Source organism: Anomaloglossus baeobatrachus, chromosome 7 (genome assembly GCF_048569485.1).
Source record: "Anomaloglossus baeobatrachus isolate aAnoBae1 chromosome 7, aAnoBae1.hap1, whole genome shotgun sequence".
Classification (NCBI taxonomy): domain Eukaryota; kingdom Metazoa; phylum Chordata; class Amphibia; order Anura; family Aromobatidae; genus Anomaloglossus; species Anomaloglossus baeobatrachus.
In genome coordinates, this window is record NC_134359.1 from 287,492,524 (window position 1) to 287,515,531 (window position 23,008).

At 55.8% G+C, this 23,008-nt stretch overlaps 1 protein-coding gene across 1 annotated transcript in view; it reads right to left on the reverse strand.

Annotated features, from left to right (window-relative positions):
* Nucleotides 1–16,205, reverse strand: part of TEKT4 (tektin 4) — a 39,296-nt gene extending 23,091 nt beyond the window's left edge. Inside the window, exons 1-2 of the mRNA XM_075318331.1 lie at nucleotides 15,580–16,205; nucleotides 10,714–10,784 (exon numbers count right to left, since the gene is read on the reverse strand). Of these exons, the coding sequence (XP_075174446.1) occupies nucleotides 10,714–10,784; nucleotides 15,580–16,113 (605 nt within the window). The 5' untranslated portion in view covers nucleotides 16,114–16,205. The remainder of the gene's footprint in view (nucleotides 1–10,713; nucleotides 10,785–15,579) is intronic.
* Between the last annotated feature and the right edge of the window lie 6,803 nt (nucleotides 16,206–23,008).

The window sequence follows — 23,008 nt, forward strand, 5'->3', positions numbered from 1 at the left end:
CAGGGGAGGTGGAATGTCACTGCTCCTCAGGGGAGGTGGGATGTCACTGCTCCTCAGGGGAGGTGGGATGTCACTGCTCCTCAGGGGAGGTGGGATGTCACTGCTCCTCAGGGGAGGTGGGATGTCACTGCTCCTCAGGGGAGGTGGGATGTCACTGCTCCTCAGGGGAGGTGGGATGTCACTGCTCCTCAGGGGAGGTGGGAAGTCAAAGCTCCTCAGGGGAGATGGAACGTCACTGCTCTTCAGGGGAGGTAGAATGTCACTGCTCTTCAGGGGAGGTAGAATGTCACTGCTCTTCAGGGGAGGTGGAATGTCACTGCTCCTCAGGGGAGGTGGAATGTCACTGCTCCTCAGGGGAGGTGGAATGTCACTGCTCCTCAGGGGAGGTGGAATGTCACTGCTCCTCAGGGGAGGTGGAATGTCACTGCTCTTCAGGGGAGGTGGAATGTCACTGCTCCTCAGGGGAAGTGGAATGTCACTGCTCCTCAGGGGAGGTGGAATGTCACTGCTCCTCAGGGGAGGTGGAATGTCACTGCTCCTCAGGGGAGGTGGAATGTCACTGCTCTTCAGGGGAGGTGGAATGTCACTGCTCCTCAGGGGAGGTGGAATGTCACTGCTCTTCAGGGGAGGTAGAATGTCACTGCTCCTCAGGGGAGGTGGAATGTCACTGCTCCTCAGGGGAGGTGAAATGTCACTGCTCCTCAGGGGAGGTGGAATGTCACTGCTCCTCAGGGGAGGTGGAATGTCACTGCTCTTCAGGGGAGGTGGAATGTCACTGCTCCTCAGGGGAGGTGGAATGTCACTGTTCCTCAGGGAGGTGGAATGTCACTGCTCCTCAGGGGAGGTGGAATGTCACTGCTCCTCAGGGGAGGTGGAATGTCACTGCTCTTCAGGGGAGGTGGAATGTCACTGCTCCTCAGGGGAGGTGGGATGGCCCTGCTCCTCAGGGGAGGTGGAATGTCACTGCTCTTCAGGGGAAGTGGAATGTCACTGCTCCTCAGGGGAGGTGGAATGTCACTGCTCCTCAGGGGAGGTGGAATGTCACTGCTCTTCAGGGGAGGTGGAATGTCACTGCTCCTCAGGGGAGGTGGAATGTCACTGCTCTTCAGGGGAGGTAGAATGTCACTGCTCCTCAGGGGAGGTGGAATGTCACTGCTCTTCAGGGGAGGTGGAATGTCACTGCTCCTCAGGGGAGGTGGAATGTCACTGCTCCTCAGGGGAGGTGGAATGTCACTGCTCCTCAGGGGAGGTGGAATGTCACTGTTCCTCAGGAGAGGTGGAATGTCACTGTTCCTCAGGGGAGGTGGAATGTCACTGCTCCTCAGGGGAGGTGGAATGTCACTGCTCCTCAGGGGAGTTGGGATGTCACTGCTCCTCAGGGGAGGTGGGATGTCACTGCTCCTCAGGGGAGGTGGGATGGCCCTGCTCCTCAGGGGAGGTGGAATGTCACTGCTCTTCAGGGGAGGTGGGATGTCACTGCTCCTCAGGCCAGGTGGAATGTCACTGTTCCTCAGGGGAGGTGGAATGTCACTGCTCCTCAGGGGAGGTGGAATGTTACTGCTCCTCAGGGGAGGTGGAATGTCACTGCTCCTCAGGGGAGGTGGAATGGCCCTGCTCCTCAGGGGAGGTGGGATGTCACTGCTCCTCAGGGGAGGTGGGATGTCACTGCTCCTCAGGGGAGGTGGAATGTCACTGCTCCTCAGTGCACTTCATAGGAGGGTTTTTAGCTTAAATTCAAGCATTGCCACAGACTGGTGTCCCTGCAATGAACAGTCCAATCATTGTGAGAGTCTGGAGCTCCTGTTGTCAGCCTCGTGAAGCTGGACCGAATTATTTTTCAGATTTTAGGGTTTCTCCACTGTGCCCCAATATGGAAACAAATAGATCAGATGAAACACAACTGGACCACTGAGATTCTGGGTTTCCGTATGGGAGTCCTTTAAGGCGGTCCATACATTTTAGACACATACACCCAGATCTCAGATTATTGTCTTTGTGTGTTTTTATCAGGAGAGGAAAATGCGACTCCTCAGGTTTTGACTTTATGCCTGGTGAAAACAATAGATCAGACATATTGAAATGCAACATGCCTGATCCTGCTTTGCCCACTGAGGTAGAGTCAGGACAGCGCTGCGGAAATTGCTCTGAGAGTCTAGAACTTTCCTCGTCTGACTCTTGTATTAGTCGGTACTCATCGGTCATAGAGAGGAGCCTCGTCACTCGCCTCCCGTCACTTTCTCTCTCCGCTTCCTCCATGATCTGGAAGACAATTTTGAGATCCATCTTCCAGCTTCAGCTCCTTCCCATCTCGTCAGTGGCCTCCAGGCGAGAGCAGCCGTGGCTCCATCCGTCAGTCACATCGTCCTCTTCTGTAACCTCTGACCTCTCTTCTCCAATTCTCCAAAACGTCTTCCGTCTTCTTGTCAAACGATCGAACCTGCAGCGAGCGCTCATCACTGGACGCAGCAAACCACGCTCCATTCTGCTCCTACAGCGCAGCAGGGCAAGGTGAAACTCTCTAATACACCCATTAAATAGCATCCACTTTTCAGCCGCCTGACGGTCCCTTGTCCTGTCTGTAATCAGAAGCCTTCTCTATAAGCAGGAAAACGGTCTACCATAAGTGAAGAGAGGGAGGAGGGGGATGCAACTGCAGATCTCCAGCATAGGGAGGAGGGGGATGCATCTGCAGATCTCCAGCACAGGGAGGAGGGGGATGCAGGGGCAGATCTCCAGCATAGGGAGGAGGGGGATTCAGCTGCAGATCTCCAGCATAGGGAGGAGGGGGATGCAGCTGCAGATCTCCAGAACAGGGAGGAGGGGGATGCAGCTGCAGATCTCCAGCATAGGGAGGAGGGGGATGCAGCTGCAGATCTCCAGCATAGGGAGGAGCGGAAAGCAGCTGCAGATCTCCAGCATAGCAAGGAGCTGGATGCAGCTGCAGATCTCCAGCATAGGGAGGAGGGGGATGCAGGGGCAGATCTCCAGCATAGGGAGGAGGGGGATGCAGGGGCAGATCTCCAGCACAGGGAGGAGGGGGATGCAGGGGCAGATCTCCAGCATAGGGAGGAGGGGGATGCAGCTGCAGATCACCAGCATAGGGAGGAGGGGGATGCAGGGGCAGATCTCCAGCACAGGGAGGAGGGGGATGCAGGGGCAGATCTCCAGCATAGGGAGGAGGGGGATGCAGCTGCAGATCTCCAGAACAGGGAGGAGGGGGATGCAGCTGCAGATCTCCAGCATAGGGAGGAGGGGGATGCAGCTGCAGATCTCCAGCATAGGGAGGAGGGGAATGCAGCTGCAGATCTCCAGCATAGGGAGGAGGGGAATGCAACTGCAGATCTCCAGCACAGGGAGGAGGGGGATGCAGCTGCAGATCTCCAGCACAGGGAGGAGGGGAATGCAGCTGCAGATCTCCAGCATAGGGAGGAGGGGGAAGCAACTGCAGATCTCCAGCACAGGGAGGAGGGGGATGCAGCTGCAGATCTCCAGCACAGGGAGGAGGGGGATGCAGCTGCAGATCTCCAGCACAGGGAGGAGGGGGATGCAGCTGCAGATCTCCAGCATAGGGAGGAGGGGGATGCAGCTTCAGATCTCCAGAAAAGGGAGGGGAATGCAGCTGCAGATCTCCAGCATAGGGAGGAGGGGGATGCAACTGCAGATCTCCAGCATAGGGAGGAGGGGGAAGCAACTGCAGATCTCAGCACAGGGAGGAGGGGGATGCAGCTGCAGATCTCCAGCACAGGGAGGAGGGGGATGAAGCTGCAGATCTCCAGCACAGGGAGGAGGGGAATGCAGCTGCAGATCTCCAGCATAGGGAGGAAGGGGAAGCAACTGCAGATCTCCAGCACAGGGAGGAGGGGGAAGCAGCTGCAGATCTCCAGCACAGGGAGGAGGGGGAAGCAGCTGCAGATCTCCAGCACAGGGAGGAGGGGGATGCAGCTGCAGATCTCCAGCATAGGGAGGAGGGGGATGCAGCTTCAGATCTCCAGAAAAGGGAGGGGAATGCAGCTGCAGATCTCCAGCATAGGGAGGAGGGGGATGCAGCTACAGATCTCCAGCATAGAGAGGAGGGGGATTCAGCTGCAGATCTCCAGCACAGGGAGGAGGGGGATGCATCTGCAGATCTCCAGCATAGCAAGGAGCTGGATGCAGCTGCAGATCTCCAGCATAGGGAGGAGGGGGATTCAGGGGCAGATCTCCAGCACAGGGAGAAGGGGGATGCAGGGGCAGATCTCCAGCATAGGGAGGAGGGGGATGCAGCTGCAGATCTCCAGCATAGGGAGGAGGGGGATGCAGCTGCAGATCTCCAGAACAGGGAAGAGGGGGATGCAGCTACAGATCTCCAGCTTAGGGAGGAGGGGGATGCAGCTGCAGATCTCCAGAACAGGGAAGAGGGGGATGCCGCTGCAGATCTCCAGCATAGGGAGGAGGGGGATGCAGGGGCAGATCTCCAGCATAGGGAGGAGGGGGATGCAACTGCAGATCTCCAGAACAGGGAGGAGGGGGATGCAGCTGCAGATATCCAGCATAGGGAGGAGGGGGATGCAGCTGCAGATCTCCAGCATAGGGAGGAGGGGAATGCAGCTGCAGATCTCCAGCATAGGGAGGAGGGGAATGCAACTGCAGATCTCCAGCATAGGGAGGAGGGGAATGCAGCTGCAGTTCTCCAGCATAGGGAGGAGGGGGATGCAACTGCAGATCTCCAGCACAGGGAGGAGGGGGATGCAACTGCAGATCTCCAGCACAGGGAGGAGGGGGATGCAACTGCAGATCTCCAGCACAGGGAGGAGGGGGATGCAGCTGCAGATCTCCAGCACAGGGAGGAGGGGGATGCAGCTACAGATCTCCAGGATAGGGAGGAGGGGGATGCGGCTTCAGATCTCCAGAAAAGGGAGGGGAATGCAGCTGCAGATCTCCAGCATAGGGAGGAGGGGGATGCAACTGCAGATCTCCAGCACAGGGAGGAGGGGGATGCAGCTGCAGATCTCCAGCACAGGGAGGAGGGGGATGCAGCTGCAGATCTCCAGCACAGGGAGGAGGGGGATGCAGCTGCAGATCTCCAGCATAGGGAGGAGGGGGATGCAGCTTCAGATCTCCAGAAAAGGGAGGGGAATGCAGCTGCAGATCTCCAGCATAGGGAGGAGGGGGATGCAGCTGCAGATCTCCAGCATAGAGAGGAGGGGGATGCAGCTGCAGATCTCCAGCACAGGGAGGAGGGGGATGCATCTGCAGATCTCCAGCATAGCAAGGAGCTGGATGCAGCTGCAGATCTCCAGCCTAGGGAGGAGGGGGATGCAGCTGAAGATCTCCAACATAGGGAGGAGGGGGATGCAGCTACAGATCTCCAGCATAGGAGGAGCGGAATGCAGCTGCAGCTCTCCAGCATAGGGAGGAGGGGGATGCAGCTGCAGATCTCCAGCATAGGGAGGAGGGGGATGCAGCTGCAGATCTCCAGCATAGGGAGGAGGGGATGCAGCTGACGATCTCCAGCATAGGGAGGAGGGGATGCAGCACAAGATCTCCAGCATAGGGAGGAGGGGGATACAGCTACAATTGAGATGGAGGAGGGGAATGCAGCTGCAGATCTCCATCTCAGGGAGGGGTGATGCAGCTGCAATTGAGAGAGAGGAGGGAGATGCATCTGCAGATCTCCAGCATAGGGAAGGGGGAGGGGATGCAGCAAAGTTGAGAGGAAGGAAGGGAATGTAGCTGCAGATCTCCAGCATGGGGGGTGGGAATGAAGCAAAGTTGAGAGGAAAGAGGGGGGTGCAGCTGCAGATCTCCAGTATAGGGGGTGGATGTGACAAAGTTGAGAGGGCGGAGGGGGATGCAGTTGCAGCTCTCCAGAATAGGGAGGGGGAATGCAGCTACAGTTGAGAGGGAGGAGGGAGATGCAACTGCAGTTTCTACAGCGAAGAGAGGGAAGAGGGGAATGCAGCTCCAGTTTCTCCAGAGTAAAGAGGGAGAAGGGGGATGCCGCTGCAGTCTCTCCATCTGAGATTACGCGCTGAGGGGGGGAGGGAGAAGTGGACAAACTTGTGACTCTCCTGAAGAGACAAAGGGATGGTAGGTGGTCCGGGTGCATCAAAATGACACACTGTATGCACAGGGCTCTGGTTTGGAGCTACTCCCTAAATAACAATGCAGCTGGATGTCGGGGACCCTGAAGACAAGTAGGGATCGGTTTTCACTTGTGTTCTGTATATATGGAGTAGTCAGGATAAGGCATCTGCTGGGTCTAATTACATCCAACACAGCCCTAATAGTGTTGATCACCAGAGAGATTCCCCCTGGAAGTGAAAGAATGGTGTTAACCCAAAAAAAAACCAAAACCAGACAAATAAAAAAAAAAAAAATGTAAAAAGTAAATGTGGAAGATTATGCTAAAAAAAAATATTTAAAAAAAATAGAAACCTGCATTGGTCATAACAAAGGCACAAAAATCAGATTGATAGCAAACAAACGGATAGAAACAAAATAAAAAAAGATAATTAAAATTAATTACAATTTGGTGCTAATCAGATGATGATAATAATCCCGTGATGCTGCACCTGCAGTACCGCCTGTGAACAGCAGGTGGCGACAGATCACAGCGTTAGATCACTTCTCTATCCTTCGCCATCTGCTGGTGATGGGCGGTACTGCATATCTGAAATATTCCATTATTAATTTTGATACCGTATCTGACCCCCAGAGCTCGGAGCGCCCCCTTATCGTCCGTCTATACATACAGAAATCGAGGAGACCAGATGCATCAATCACAAAATTGCTTATCGACGAGTCTATCCTATTATAGTTAATGATTAAGCCGAGTGAAACGGACAGAAGTGCGCCGCTTATCTCTCCCCGGATCCTCTCAGCCGTATGGACAGGGTTTATGCTCCTGAGCGTTATCAGCGCCAGTCATTTTAATGCAGGATATTGTAAAAACCACTTTAAGGCTTTATTATGTGCTTAAAGGGATAGTGCGCTGACCTATAGAATGTAAGCCCGCAAGGGCAGGGCCCTCTTCCCTCTGTACTAGTCTGTCTACTGTAACTTGTATACGTATTTTGTATGTAACCCCCTTCTCATGTACAGCACCATGGAATTAATGGTGCTCTATAAATAAATAATAATAATAATAATAATAATTAGGAGGCGATCTGCGGAGTGCGTGACCCCAGGAGAACAGCTGCCCTGTATAAGGATGGGTCTATACAAGCCCCTGTACTCCCAGACATGGCCTAAAGCTTCATGGGGGGTTCACTGCTAGTAACATGGCCGGTAATGGCTCCTGGCCGGCACTATTCAGGGGGCACTCTGGTTGGTATTATTGATGAGGCGCCCTGATATTGTTACGGGGGAACTGGCGATCTTGCTGGCACAAGACAACTAGGCTTAAAGGTAAATTTGATCTCCATGGACCGCTGCTGCCCATCACTGCCAAAGCCTGGGTAACGTATGTGCTAGAGAGAAGGAGAAACACACAGGGCCAAGGTGATGATTGGGCAGATCGGTGCACTGCCCAATCCGAGAGAGCGGCTGTGGGGTCCTCCACATAATAAAGGAATGGTAAGTGTTACATTAAAGAAGAACGGATGGAAAATCAGAGTTTATGTCATATCTGATGTGGCCACCGGGTGGCAGAGCAGGACCGCACAATATTCTTATTATAGCTCCATTTATTGCAGGGCGCATTACATGTGAAAAGGGTATACATAAGAATATAGGGCATCGACCAATACAGGAGGAGAGAGGACCCGGCCTGCGAGGGCTGACAGTATATACAGAGTGACCAACAGCATATACAGTATATACTGTAATACAGAGAGCAGGGAAGAAGCCACAGAGCTCAGGAGCCCCCAACCCACACCCCACCCAGACCCCAACCCACACCCCACCTCATCCAGACCCCAACCCACATCATCCAGACCCTAACCCACACCCCACCTCATCCAGACCTCAACCCACCTCATCCAGACCCTAACCCACACTCCACCTCATCCAGACCCCAACCCACATCATCCAGACCCCAACCCACACCCCACCTCATCCAGACCCCAACCCACACCCCACCTCATCCAGACCCCAACCCACACCCCACCTCATCCAGACCCCAACCCACCTCATCCAGACCCCAACCCACACCCCACCTCATCCAGACCCCAACCCACACCCCACCTCACCCAGACCTCAACCCACATCATCCAGACCCCAACCCACACCCCACCTCATCCAGACCCCAACCCACACCCCACATCATCCAGACCCCAACCCACACCTCACCTCATACAGACCTCAACCCACCTCATCCAGATCCCAACCCACCTCATCCAGACCCCAACCCACCTCATCCAGACCCCAACCCACCTCATCCAGACCCCAACCCACCTCATCCAGACCCCAACCCACACCCCACCTCATCCAGACCCCAACCCACACCCCACCTCATCCAGACCCCAACCCACACCCCACCTCATCCAGACCCCAACCCACACCCCACCTCATCCAGACCCCAACCCACACCCCACCTCACCCAGATCTCAACCCACCTCATCCAGACCCCAACCCACACCCCACCTCATCCAGACCCCAACCCACACCCCACCTCATCCAGACCCCAACCCACCTCATCCAGACCCCAACCCACACCCCACCTCATCCAGACCCCAACCCACACCCCACCTCATCCAGACCCCAACCCACACCCCACCTCATCCAGACCCCAACCCACACCCCACCTCACCCAGACCCCAACCCACACCCCACCTCATCCAGATCTCAACCCACACCCCACCTCATCCAGATCCCAACCCACACCCCACCTCATCCAGACCCCAACCCACCTCATCCAGACCCCAACCCACCTCATCCAGACCCCAACCCACACCCCACCTCATCCAGACCCCAACCCACCTCATCCAGACCCCAACCCACACCCCACCTCATCCAGACCCCAACCCACCTCATCCAGACCCCAACCCACACCCCACCTCATCCAGACCCCAACCCACCTCATCCAGATCCCAACCCACACCCCACCTCATCCAGACCCCAACCCACACCCCACCTCATCCAGACCCCAACCCACACCCCACCTCACCCAGACCCCAACCCACACCCCACCTCATCCAGATCTCAACCCACACCCCACCTCATCCAGATCCCAACCCACACCCCACCTCATCCAGACCCCAACCCACCTCATCCAGACCCCAACCCACACCCCACCTCATCCAGACCCCAACCCACCTCATCCAGACCCCAACCCACACCCCACCTCATCCAGACCCCAACCCACCTCATCCAGACCCCAACCCACACCCCACCTCATCCAGACCCCAACCCACCTCATCCAGACCCCAACCCACACCCCACCTCATCCAGACCCCAACCCACCTCATCCAGATCCCAACCCACACCCCACCTCATCCAGACCCCAACCCACCTCATCCAGATCCCAACCCACACCCCACCTCATCCAGACCCCAACCCACACCCCACCTCATCCAGACCCCAACCCACCTCATCCAGACCCCAACACACACCCCACCTCATCCAGATCCCAACCCACACCCCACCTCATCCAGATCCCAACCCACACCCCACCTCATCCAGACCCCAACCCACACCCCACCTCATCCAGACCCCAACCCACACCCCACCTCATCCAGACCCCAACCCACACCCCACCTCATCCAGACCCCAACCCACACCCCACCTCATCCAGATCTCAACCCACCTCATCCAGACCCCAACCCACACCCCACCTCATCCAGACCCCAACCCACCTCATCCAGACCCCAACCCACACCCCACCTCATCCAGACCCCAACCCACCTCATCCAGATCCCAACCCACACCCCACCTCATCCAGACCCCAACCCACACCCCACCTCATCCAGACCCCAACCCACACCCCACCTCATCCAGACCCCAACCCACACCCCACCTCATCCAGACCCCAACCCACACCCCACCTCATCCAGACCCCAACCCACACCCCACCTCATCCAGACCCCAACCCACCTCATCCAGACCCCAACCCACCTCATCCAGATCCCAACCCACACCCCACCTCATCCAGACCCCAACCCACACCCCACCTCATCCAGACCCCAACCCACACCCCACCTCATCCAGACCCCAACCCACCTCATCCAGACCCCAACACACACCCCACCTCATCCAGATCCCAACCCACACCCCACCTCATCCAGATCCCAACCCACACCCCACCTCATCCAGACCCCAACCCACACCCCACCTCATCCAGACCCCAACCCACACCCCACCTCATCCAGACCCCAACCCACACCCCACCTCATCCAGACCCCAACCCACACCCCACCTCATCCAGACCCCAACCCACACCCCACCTCATCCAGATCTCAACCCACCTCATCCAGACCCCAACCCACACCCCACCTCATCCAGACCCCAACCCACCTCATCCAGACCCCAACCCACACCCCACCTCATCCAGACCCCAACCCACCTCATCCAGATCCCAACCCACACCCCACCTCATCCAGACCCCAACCCACACCCCACCTCATCCAGACCCCAACCCACACCCCACCTCATCCAGACCCCAACCTACAGCCCACCTCATCCAGATCCCAACCCACACCCCACCTCATCCAGATCCCAATCCACGCTCCACCTCATCCAGACCCCAACCCACACCCCACCTCATCCAGATCCCAATCCACGCTCCACCATTACCTGATCTGCTGGATGCTCTGTTCCAGGGTCCTTCCCAGAAGATCTTGGACATTTCTAATCAATTCTACCTCCTACAGCGGAAAGAACATAAAATACATAATCAAAAATAACACCCCCCCCTCCCCCGCCCCATCCCCTCCATTACCACAAGCAGCTCCCGCTCTGTCTCCTCTGTTATCTGCAGCAGCCCTGGCTCTGTCCCACCGTTACCCTCTACTGTGGCCCCTCTGTTACCCCCCGCGCCGGCCCCTACAACAGCTCACGCTCCGTCCCCTCCCTTACCCCAGAAGCCCCAGCGCCGTCCCCACCATTACCCTCCGCTTCGTCCCCTCCGTTACCCCCGCTTTCGCCTCTCCATTTCCTCTGTTGCCCCCAGCAACTCTGCCCCCTCCGTTACCCCCACCCCATCCCCTACATTACTTACAGCAGCTCCCTCGCCGTCCCCTCAGTTACCCGCAGCAAATCCTGCCCCGTCCCCTCTGTTACACCCCCTGTTCCAGCACCTCCATTACCCGCAGCAGCTCCTGCCCCATCCCTCCACTACGTCCCCTCCGTTACCCCCCAATACCCTCCGCATCGTCCCCTCCATTACCCCTGCTCTGGCCTCTCATCGCCAGTTACCCCCTTCCCCCTGCGTTACCCTCCACTTCGTTCCCTCCATTACCCCCTGTCCCATCCATTACCCTCCGCTTCGTCGCCTCCGTCCCTTCCATTACCCCACCCCCTGCTCTGTCCCCTCTGTTACCCCCGCTCTGGCCTCTCCGTTCCCTCTGTTGCCCCTAGCAGCTCTGCCTCCTCCATTACCAGCAGCAGCACTAACCCCGTCGTTACCCCGCCCCCGTTCCATCCCCTCTGTTGCCCCCTACGTTACCCCTCCCATCCCGTTGCACCCACGTCCCTCCTCTACCCTCCCATGCGTTACCCTCCGCCCCCTATGTCACCCCCCCGGCCCGCCTCGCCCCCTCCATTATCCCGCCCCCTCCATTACCCGCCTCGCCCCCTCCATTATCATGCCCCCTTCGTTACCCCCCGCCCCGTCCCTCCGTTACCCGCAGCAGCTCCCGCTCCGCCCCGTCCCTCCGTTATCCCGCCCCCTCCATTATCCCGTCCCTCCGTTACCCGCAGCAGCTCCCGCTCCGCCCCGTCCCTCCGTTATCCCGTCCCCTCCATTATCCCGTCCCTCCGTTATCCCGTCCCCTCCATTATCCCGTCCCTCCGTTACCCGCAGCAGATCCCGCTCCGCCCCGTCCCTCCGTTATCCCGCCCCCTCCATTATCCCGTCCCTCCGTTACCCGCAGCAGATCCCGCTCCGCCCCGTCCCTCCGTTATCCCGCCCCCTCCATTATCCCGTCCCTCCGTTACCCGCAGCAGGTCCCGCTCCGCCCCATCCCTCCGTTATCCCGTCCCCTCCGTTATCCCGTCCCTCCGTTATCCCGCCCCCTCCATTATCACGTCCCTCCGTTATCCCGCCCCCTCCATTATCCCGTCCCTCCGTTATCCCGTCCCTCCGTTATCCCGTCCCTCCGTTACCCGCAGCAGCTCCCGCTCCGGCCCGTCCCTCCGTTATCCCGTCCCCTCCATTATCCCGTCCCTCCGTTACCCGCAGCAGCTCCCGCTCCGCCCCGTCCCTCCGTTAGCCCGTCCCCTCCATTATCCCGTCCCTCCGTTACCCGCAGCAGCTCCCGCTCCTCCCCGTCCCTCCGTTATCCCGTCCCCTCCATTATCCCGTCCCTCCGTTATCCCGCCCCCTCCATTATCCCGTCCCTCCGTTACCCGCAGCAGCTCCCGCTCCGCCCCGTCCCTCCGTTATCCCGCCCCCTCCATTATCCCGTCCCTCTGTTATCCCGCCCCCTCCATTATCCCGCCCCCTCCATTATCCCATCCCTCCGTTACCCGCAGCAGCTCCCACTCCGCCCCGTCCCTCCGTTATCTTGTCCCCTCCATTATCCCGTCCCTCCTTTACCCGCAGCAGCTCCCGCTCCGGCCCGTCCCTCCGTTATCCCGTCCCCTCCATTATCCCGCCCCCTCCATTATCTCGTCCCTCCGTTATCCCGCCCCTCCGTTATCCCGCCCCCTCCATTATCCCGTCCCTCCGTTATCCCGCCCCCTCCATTATCCCGTCCCTCCGTTATCCCGCCCCCTCCATTATCCCGTCCCTCCGTTATCCCGCCCCCTCCATTATCCCGTCCCTCCGTTATCCCGCCCCCTCCATTATCCCGTCCCTCCGTTACCCGCAGCAGCTCCCGCTCCGGCCCGTCCCTCCGTTACCCGCAGCAGCTCCCGCTCCGGCCCGTCCCTCCGTTATCCCGTCCCCTCCGTTATCCCGTCCCTCCGTTATCCCGTCCCTCCGTTATCCCGTCCCTCCGTTATCCCGTCCCTCCGTTATCCCGTCCCTCCGTTATCCCGTCCCTCCGTTATCCCGCCCCCTCCGTTATCCCGCCCCCTCCATTATCCCGTCCCCTCCATTATCCCGCCCCCTCCATTCTCCCGTCCCCTCCATTATCCCGCCCCCTCCATTATCCCGCCCCCTCCATTATCCCGTCCCTCCGTTACCCGCAGCAGCTCCCGCTCCGGCCCGTCCCTCCGTTATCCCGTCCCCTCCGTTATCCCGTCCCTCCGTTATCCCGTCCCCTCCGTTATCCCGTCCCCTCCGTTATCCCGTCCCCTCCGTTATCCCGTCCCCTCCGTTATCCCGTCCCTCCGTTATCCCGCCCCCTTCATTACCCCGTCCCTCCGTTACCCGCAGCAGCTCCCGCTCCGCCCCGTCCCTCCGTTATCCCGCCCCCTCCATTATCCCGTCCCTCCGTTACCCCGTCCCCTCGTTATCCCGTCCCCTCCATTATCCCGTCCCTCCGTTACCCACAGCAGCTCCCGCTCCGGCCCGTCCCTCCGTTATCCCGTCCCCTCCGTTATCCCGTCCCCTCCGTTATCCCGTCCCCTCCGTTATCCCGTCCCTCCGTTATCCCGTCCCTCCGTTATCCCGTCCCCTCCATTATCCCGCCCCCTCCATTATCCCGTCCCTCCGTTACCCGCAGCAGCTCCCGCTCCGGCCCGTCCCTCCGTTATCCCGTCCCCTCCGTTATCGCGTCCCTCCGTTATCCCGTCCCCTCCGTTATCCCGTCCCCTCCGTTATCCCGTCCCCTCCGTTATCCCGTCCCCTCCGTTATCCCGTCCCCTCCGTTATCCCGTCCCCTCCGTTATCCCGTCCCCTCCGTTATCCCGCCCCTCCGTTACCCGCAGCAGCTCCCGCTCCGGCCCGTCCCTCCGTTATCCCGCCCCCTCCATTATCCCGTCCCTCCGTTACCCCGTCCCCTCCATTATCCCGTCCCTCCGTTATCCCGTCCCTCCGTTACCCGCAGCAGCTCCCGCTCCGGCCCGTCCCTCCGTTATCCCGTCCCCTCCATTATCCCGTCCCTCCGTTACCCGCAGCAGCTCCCGCTCCGCCCCGTCCCTCCGTTATCCCATCCCCTCCATTATCCCGCCCCCTCCATTATCCCGTCCCTCCGTTACCCGCAGCAGCTCCCGCCCCGCCCCGTCCCTCCGTTATCCCGTCCCCTCCATTATCCCGTCCCTCCGTTACCCCGTCCCCTCCATTATCCCGTCCCTCCGTTATCCCGCCCCCTCCATTATCCCGTCCCTCCGTTACCCGCAGCAGCTCCCGCTCCGGCCCGTCCCTCCGTTATCCCGCCCCCTCCATTATCCCGTCCCTCCGTTACCCGCAGCAGCTCCCGCTCCGCCCCGTCGCTCCGCCCCGTCCCTCCGTTATCCCGTCCCCTCCATTATCCCGTCCCTCCGTTACCCCGTCCCCTCCATTATCCCGTCCCTCCGTTATCCCGCCCCCTCCATTATCCCGTCCCTCCGTTACCCGCAGCAGCTCCCGCTCCGGCCCGTCCCTCCGTTATCCCGCCCCCTCCATTATCCCGTCCCTCCGTTACCCGCAGCAGCTCCCGCTCCGCCCCGTCCCTCCGTTATCCCGTCCCCTCCATTATCCCGTCCCTCCGTTACCCCGTCCTCTCCATTATCCCGTCCCTCCGTTATCCCGCCCCCTCCATTATCCCGTCCCTCCGTTACCCGCAGCAGCTCCCGCTCCGGCCCGTCCCTCCGTTATCCCGCCCCCTCCATTATCCCGTCCCTCCGTTACCCGCAGCAGCTCCCGCTCCGCCCCGTCCCTCCGTTATCCCGTCCCCTCCATTATCCCGTCCCTCCGTTACCCCGTCCCCTCCATTATCCCGTCCCTCCGTTATCCCGCCCCCTCCATTATCCCGTCCCTCCGTTACCCGCAGCAGCTCCCGCTCCGGCCCGTCCCTCCGTTATCCCGCCCCCTCCATTATCCCGTCCCTCCGTTACCCGCAGCAGCTCCCGCTCCGCCCCGTCCCTCCGTTATCCCGTCCCCTCCATTATCCCGTCCCTCCGTTACCCCGTCCCCTCCATTATCCCGTCCCTCCGTTATCCCGCCCCCTCCATTATCCCGTCCCTCCGTTACCCGCAGCAGCTCCCGCTCCGGCCCGTCCCTCCGTTATCCCGCCCCCTCCGTTATCCCGTCCCTCCGTTACCCGCAGCAGCTCCCGCTCCGCCCCGTCCCTCCGTTATCCCGTCCCCTCCATTATCCCGTCCCTCCGTTACCCCGTCCCCTCCATTATCCCGTCCCTCCGTTACCCGCAGCAGCTCCCGCTCCGCCCCGTCCCTCCGTTATCCCGCCCCCTCCGTTATCCCGTCCCTCCGTTACCCGCAGCAGCTCCCGCTCCGCCCCGTCCCTCCGTTATCCCGCCCCCTCCGTTATCCCGTCCCTCCGTTACCCGCAGCAGCTCCCGCTCCGCCCCGTCCCTCCGTTATCCCGCCCCCTCCGTTATCCCGTCCCTCCGTTACCCGCAGCAGCTCCCGCTCCGGCCCGTCCCGCACCAGCTCGGCCCCGCTCCTCCGCTCCCGGCTCTGCAGGTTGTCCCCGGCGATGCTGTACGGGAGCTCGGTGGCGTCCAGCGCCCTCTGCAGGCGGCTCTTCTCCCGGAGCAGCAGCTCGGTCTCGGCCGTCACGTCCCGGATCTCCCGCTCCAGCTCCGACCTCCAGAAGTGCAGCTCCAGCAGCCGCTGCCCCAGCCCCCGGGTGCCGTCCGCCTGGCTCCGCACCGCCCGGGCCTCGCACTCCGCCGCCAGCTGCTTGGCCTCATGCCGCAGCCTCTCCGAGCTGTCCCGGTCAGAGAACGCCCGGTAGAAGCTCGTGAGCCCGCCCTGCGTCCACTCCTCCAGCAGATACTTCGCGGTACGGAAGCCGGAGGTGGCCAGCCCGGAGGACGAGTGCTCCCCGGTGTTATAGGCCGGCTGCACCGTGTGCACGGGAAGACTTTCCGCGGGGACGGTCTGCGGGACCGGAGCGCGGGACACGAGCACCTGAGCGGCGGACATGGTGACCGGACGCTTCTCGTTAGGCCTCAGTCGCTATGGTAACGTAGTAAACTATCAGGTAGCACGGCGTCCCGTTGCTAGGAGATTTACCTTCAAAACGAGACTGCGTCATGTGACCCTGAAAGAGACAACCAATCACAGAGAGAGGCGTTCCTGCTCTTCAGTTACTATGGTGACAGGTGCACCTATCAGAAAGTTCTGCATCCCGTTGCTAAGAGACAGTTTTCTAGTGATACTAGTCAAGGTGGACAGCCAATCAGAGACGGTCTCATGAATATTTAATAAGGGGGCGGGCCTTAGCTCACGAATATGTGAATATTTAATGTCGCTTCATTACCCAGAATTCCGAGCAGGGCAGCCCTGTCCAGTGTCCTCTGTTGCTAAGCAACAGCAAAACCCATAGATAACGTTAGATCTGCCTAAAATTACATATTGGGGCCACTTACAGGAGGCAGAGCATGCTGGGGGATGTAGTCCCACAGGTCCCAAGCAAAAAAAAACGCGCCTATACGTTAAATTTTTGCAGTAGGAGCCTTAGGGGGGAGATTTGTACAATTTTGGGGTCTGCATGACTTTATTATCCTAATTTTTTGGGGGAGGGGAGAGGTGAAGTGACCGAAACCCTGAGATTCTGCCTTTAGTGTTATCATTTGCATTGCTTTCCATTTATTATTGGTTGTTCATCCTGAGCCTCCTGATTCATGGCCGCAGCCCTGTGATATCTGCAGGTCGTACCCCGTATATTACATGGTATACGCGGTTTTCTATTGTCCCCTCCCCCGCCCCAGTATCGATCCCCGCCGCTGCCCCCATTAATCTTTCTACATTACTCAGGATATTTAATGTAGATTGTGTCATTACAGATTATTATATCCAGGATAAATGAGGGGGGCTGACGGCCGTGCGGACCCCCAGCCCGCGGCCCCCCCATTATTAGCTCTGCATAATTAGTAGATAAATCACAGCCAATATCAATATCCGCTCTAATGGCAGAAGGCGTCTGATCGTCAGGGGCAGAAACGCCCCTAAATCATCCTCCTAAGAGATGGAAACCGGATGGCTGCACACGAGGCCGAGGAAGGAATTACTGAGCGGCTCCTGAAAATGAGGAAATCACCAAGAAACACTCAATTTCCTCATTTCATACACCTGCAGTGTTCTCATTATTAAACCAAGTGCGTCCCCCCTTATTACACTCACAATGTCCCCCTTATTACACTCACATTGTCCCCCCTTATTACACTCACAATGTCCCCCTTATTACACTCACATTGTCCCCCCTTATTACACTCACAATGTCCCCCCCTTATTACACTCACAATGTCCCCCCTTATTACACTCACATTGTCCCCCCTTATTACACTTACAATGTCCCCCCTTATTACACTCACAATGTCCTCCCTTATTACACTCACAATGTCCCCCTTATTACACTCACATTGTCCCCCCTTATTACACTGACAATGTCCCCCCTTATTACACTCACAATGTCCCCCCTTATTACACTCACAATGTCCCCCCTTATTACACTCACAATGTCCTCCCTTATTACACTCACAATGTCCCCCCTTATTACACTCACAATGTCCCCCCTTATTACACTCACAATGTCCCCCCTTATTACACTCACAATGTCCCCCCTTATTACACTCACAATGTCCCCCCTTATTACACTCACAATGTCCCCCCTTATTACACTCACAATGTCCTCCCTTATTACACTCACAATGTCCCCCCTTATTACACTCACAATGTCCCCCCTTATTACACTCACAATGTCCCCCCTTATTACACTCACAATGTCCCCCCTTATTACACTCACATTGTCCCCCCTTATTACACTCACAATGTCCCCCCTTATTACACTCACAATGTCCTCCCTTATTACACTCACAATGTCCCCCTTATTACACTCACAATGTCCTCCCTTATTACACTTACAATGTCCCCCCTTATTACACTCACAATGTCCTCCCTTATTACACTCACAATGTCCTCCCTTATTACACTCACAATGTCCCCCTTATTACACTCACAATGTCCCCCTTATTACACTCACATTGTCCCCCCTTATTACACTCACAATGTCCCCCCTTATTACACTCACAATGTCCCCCCTTATTACACTCACAATGTCCCCCCTTATTACACTCACAATGTCCCCCCTTATTACACTCACAATGTCCCCCCTTATTACACTCACAATGTCCCCCTTATTACACTCACAATGTCCCCCTTATTACACTCACATTGTCCCCCCTTATTACACTCACAATGTCCCCCCTTATTACACTCACAATGTCCCCCCTTATTACACTCACAATGTCCCCCCTTATTATTGCACTCACATTGTCCTCCCTTATTGCACTCACAATGTCCCCCCTTATTGCACTCACAATGTCCCCCCTTATTACACTCACAATGTCCCCCCTTATTACACTCACAATGTCCCCCCTTATTACACTCACAATGTCCTCCCTTATTACACTCACAATGTCCCCCCTTATTACACTCACAATGTCCCCCCTTATTACACTCACAATGTCCTCCCTTATTACACTCACAATGTCCCCCCTTATTACACTCACAATGTCCCCCCTTATTACACTCACAATGTCCCCCCTTATTACACTCACATTGTCCCCCCTTATTACACTCACAATGTCCCCCCTTATTGCGCTCACAATGTCCCCCCTTATTGCGCTCACAATGTCCCCCCTTATTACGCTCACAATGTCCCCCCTTATTACGCTCACAATGTCCCCCCTTATTACGCTCACAATGTCCCCCTTATTACGCTCACAATGTCCTCCCTTATTACGCTCACAATGTCCCCCCTTATTACGCTCACAATGTCCCCCCTTATTACGCTCACAATGTCCTCCCTTATTACACTCACAATGTCCCCCCTTATTACACTCACAATGTCCCCCCTTATTACACTCACAATGTCCCCCCATATTTCACTCACAATGTCCTCCCTTATTACGCTCACATTGTCCTCCCTTATTACGCTCACAATGTCCACCCTTATTACGCTCACAATGTCCCCCCTTATTACGCTCACAATGTCCCCCCTTATTACGCTCACAATGTCCCCCCTTATTACGCTCACAATGTCCCCCCTTATTACGCTCACAATGTCCCCCCTTATTACGCTCACAATGTCCCCCCTTATTACGCTCACAATGTCCCCCCTTATTACGCTCACAATGTCCCCCCTTATTACGCTCACAATGTCCCCCTTATTACGCTCACAATGTCCTCCCTTATTACGCTCACAATGTCCCCCCTTATTACGCTCACAATGTCCCCCCTTATTACGCTCACAATGTCCCCCCTTATTACGCTCACAATGTCCCCCCTTATTACGCTCACAATGTCCCCCCTTAACACGCTCACAATGTCCCCCCTTAACACGCTCACAATGTCCCCCCTTATTACACTCACAATGTCCCCCCTTATTACACTCACAATGTCCCCCCATATTTCACTCACAATGTCCTCCCTTATTACACTCACATTGTCCTCCCTTATTACACTCACAATGTCCCCCCTTATTACACTCACAATGTCCCCCCTTATTACACTCACAATGTCCCCCCTTATTACACTCACAATGTCCCCCCTTATTACACTCACAATGTCCCCCCTTATTACACTCACAATGTCCCCCCTTATTACACTCACAATGTCCCCCCTTATTACACTCACAATGTCCCCCCTTATTACACTCACAATGTCCCCCCTTATTACACTCACAATGTCCCCCCCTTATTACACTCACAATGTCCTCCCATATTTCACTCACAATGTCCTCCCTTATTACACTCACAATGTCCCCCCTTATTACACTCACAATGTCCCCCCCTTATTACACTCACAATGTCCCCCCTTATTACACTCACAATGTCCCCCCTTATTACACTCACAATGTCCCCCCTTATTACACTCACATTGTCCCCCCTTATTACACTCACAATGTCCTCCCTTATTACACTCACAATGTCCCCCCTTATTACACTCACAATGTCCTCCCTTATTACACTCACAATGTCCCCCCTTATTACACTCACAATGTCCCCCCTTATTACACTCACAATGTCCCCCCTTATTACACTCACAATGTCCTCCCATATTTCACTCACAATGTCCTCCCTTATTACACTCACAATGTCCCCCCTTATTACACTCACAATGTCCCCCCCTTATTACACTCACAATGTCCCCCCTTATTACACTCACAATGTCCCCCCTTATTACACTCACAATGTCCCCCCTTATTACACTCACATTGTCCCCCCTTATTACACTCACAATGTCCTCCCTTATTACACTCACAATGTCCCCCCTTATTACACTCACAATGTCCTCCCATATTTCACTCACAACGTCCCCCTTATTACACTCACAATGTCCTCCCTTATTACGTCTACATTGTCCTCACTTATTACGTCTACATTGTCCTCACTTATTACAGCCACATTGTCCTCCCTTCATTGTCCTCCCTTATTATACCCACATTGTTTTGCCCTATTACATCCCCAGTGTCCTCACTTATTACACCTGCATTGTCCCTCCTTTATTACACTGACATTATCCTCACTTATTACACCCACATTGTCCCTGCTTATTATACTATCATTGTCCTCCTTTATTAGTCCTGCATTTTCCTTCCTTCTTCCACAGTCAGTGTCCTCCCTTATTACATGCTCACTGTCCTCACGTATTACATCCACATTGGACTACCGTATCTATCTGTGTATGTGTATGTATGTGTATGTATATGTGTGTATGTATATGTGTGTATGTATGTATGTGTATGTATGTGTATGTTTGTATGTATATATGTGTATGTCCGCTAAAGGAATCCGCACTGTCGCATTTACAATCACAACATTTTGCACAGACACCTCATGTGACCTATGGAACGTCATACACTATGTTTTGAGGGGAAAATTTAACCCTGCGCTTTAAGGCGGCTTTGCACGTTGCAACATCGCATGTGCGATGTCGGTGGGGTCAAATCGAAAGTGACGCACATCCGGCGTCACTTTCGACATCGTTGTGTGTAAATTCTAGATGATACGATGAACGAGCTTAAGCGTCATTATCGTATCATCGGTGCAGGCTCCGACTTTTCCATAATTACGCTGCCGCGACAGGTACGATGCTGTTCCTCGTTCCTGCGGCAGCACACATCGCTGTGTGTTACGCCGCAGGAGCGAGGAACATCTCCTACCTGCCGCCGGCGGCTATACGGAAGGAAGGAGGTGGGCGGGATGTTTACATCCTGCTCATCTCCGCCCCTCCGCCGCTAGTGGCCGCCTGCCGTGTGACGTCGCTATGATGCCGCACGACCCGCCCCCTTAGGAAGGAGGCGGGTCGCCGGCCAGAGCGACGGTCGCAGGGCAGGTGAGCGCATGTGAAGCTGGCGTAGCGATAATTTTCGCTACGCCAGCTATCACAAGATATCGTACCTGCGACGGGGGCGGGGACTATCGCGTGCGACATCGCAGCATCGGCTTGCGTTGTCGCAACGTGCAAAGTCCGCCTTACAGTTATTCACTAAAAAAAACCTGCCTCCATTAAAATCAATGGAGCTGGGAGCTACAGGTCATTAATAGCAGCTGTGATTGGTTGCTATAGGCAACGGAGGACATATGTGTGAGGAAATGTGTTATTGGTGGAGAGACGGATAGGCAGAGAGACAGAGACATAGAGAGACAGACAAAGAGACAGGCAGAGACAGAAACTGGGAGAGATAGAGACAGACAGAGAAGGATAAAGAGAGACAGAAATAAAGGGAAAGACAGAGACAGACAGACAGACAGACAGACAAAGGGAGAGACGGATAAAGAGAGAGGGAGTGAGGCAGACAGAGACATTAGCCAGTAGAGAGACAGAGACAAACAGAGAGAGAGGGACAGACAGAGACAGTTACTATCCCGGGCAACGCCGGGTGCTACAGCTAGTGTATATATATAAACATCCTCTTTAAAAAAATATTTTTATGTATTAATTACAATTAGGTCATTATATTATTAATTAATAATATTGCACTGAAAAGCCAACCATGTATGTAGTTTTTACAAAGTTCACCACCGCCCCCCACCCAAAAAAAAAAAAAAAAAAGAAAGAAACATTGGTGGAGTTGGTTTATTCTCACTATATCCGCCAACTTGTATTTTTTTCCCGATTTTAGGTACATTATAGGGAAAAATAAACGGCATAAAACAAGACACCCCCTTTAAGACAAACAGTTAGAGGGGTTCTCTGGGTTAAAAAATAAACTATGCTTTATACCTTAAAATAAAAAAAAAAACAATTTTAGTTCATTTGCTAATTCTGACATCGCTTTGGTTTTTCTCTTGTCCTGCAGTGGCGACAGCCCAACTGTGTGATGTGACCGCTGCTGCCGATCGCTGTCCTCAGCAGTGATTGGCTGCAGTGGTCGCACATAAGAAGTCAACCGAGAGCAGCCGGGCTACTGTTCAGTGAGTATAATTTTAGTCTTATTTTTTAGAGTATCTTTTTTTTTGTACACTCTGTAATTTTTTTCCCCAACACTTGAAGCCTTGCTGATGAATTCTGCCTTCACGGCCCTCGGTGGGCTCTAGGGGGCGCTGCCATCCTTTACAATAGTCCGCTTTAGTCAGTGACTGAATCCCGGGCTCATTGTCATTCTCCACTTTGATAATTGTGCCGCCATCTCTCGTACAATAGACTCCGCGGGCTCCGTCCTTTCATCCGTGTCACTCTATCGCTGGTGGCGCTGGATTATTTAGTATCGGATCATCTTTTTTTTTTTATGCTTTTCACTTTACATTTCCCTGTGTATAAATAAGCAGCGGCGGAAAAATAAAGAGGAGATGATCCGATTACGCTGAGAGCG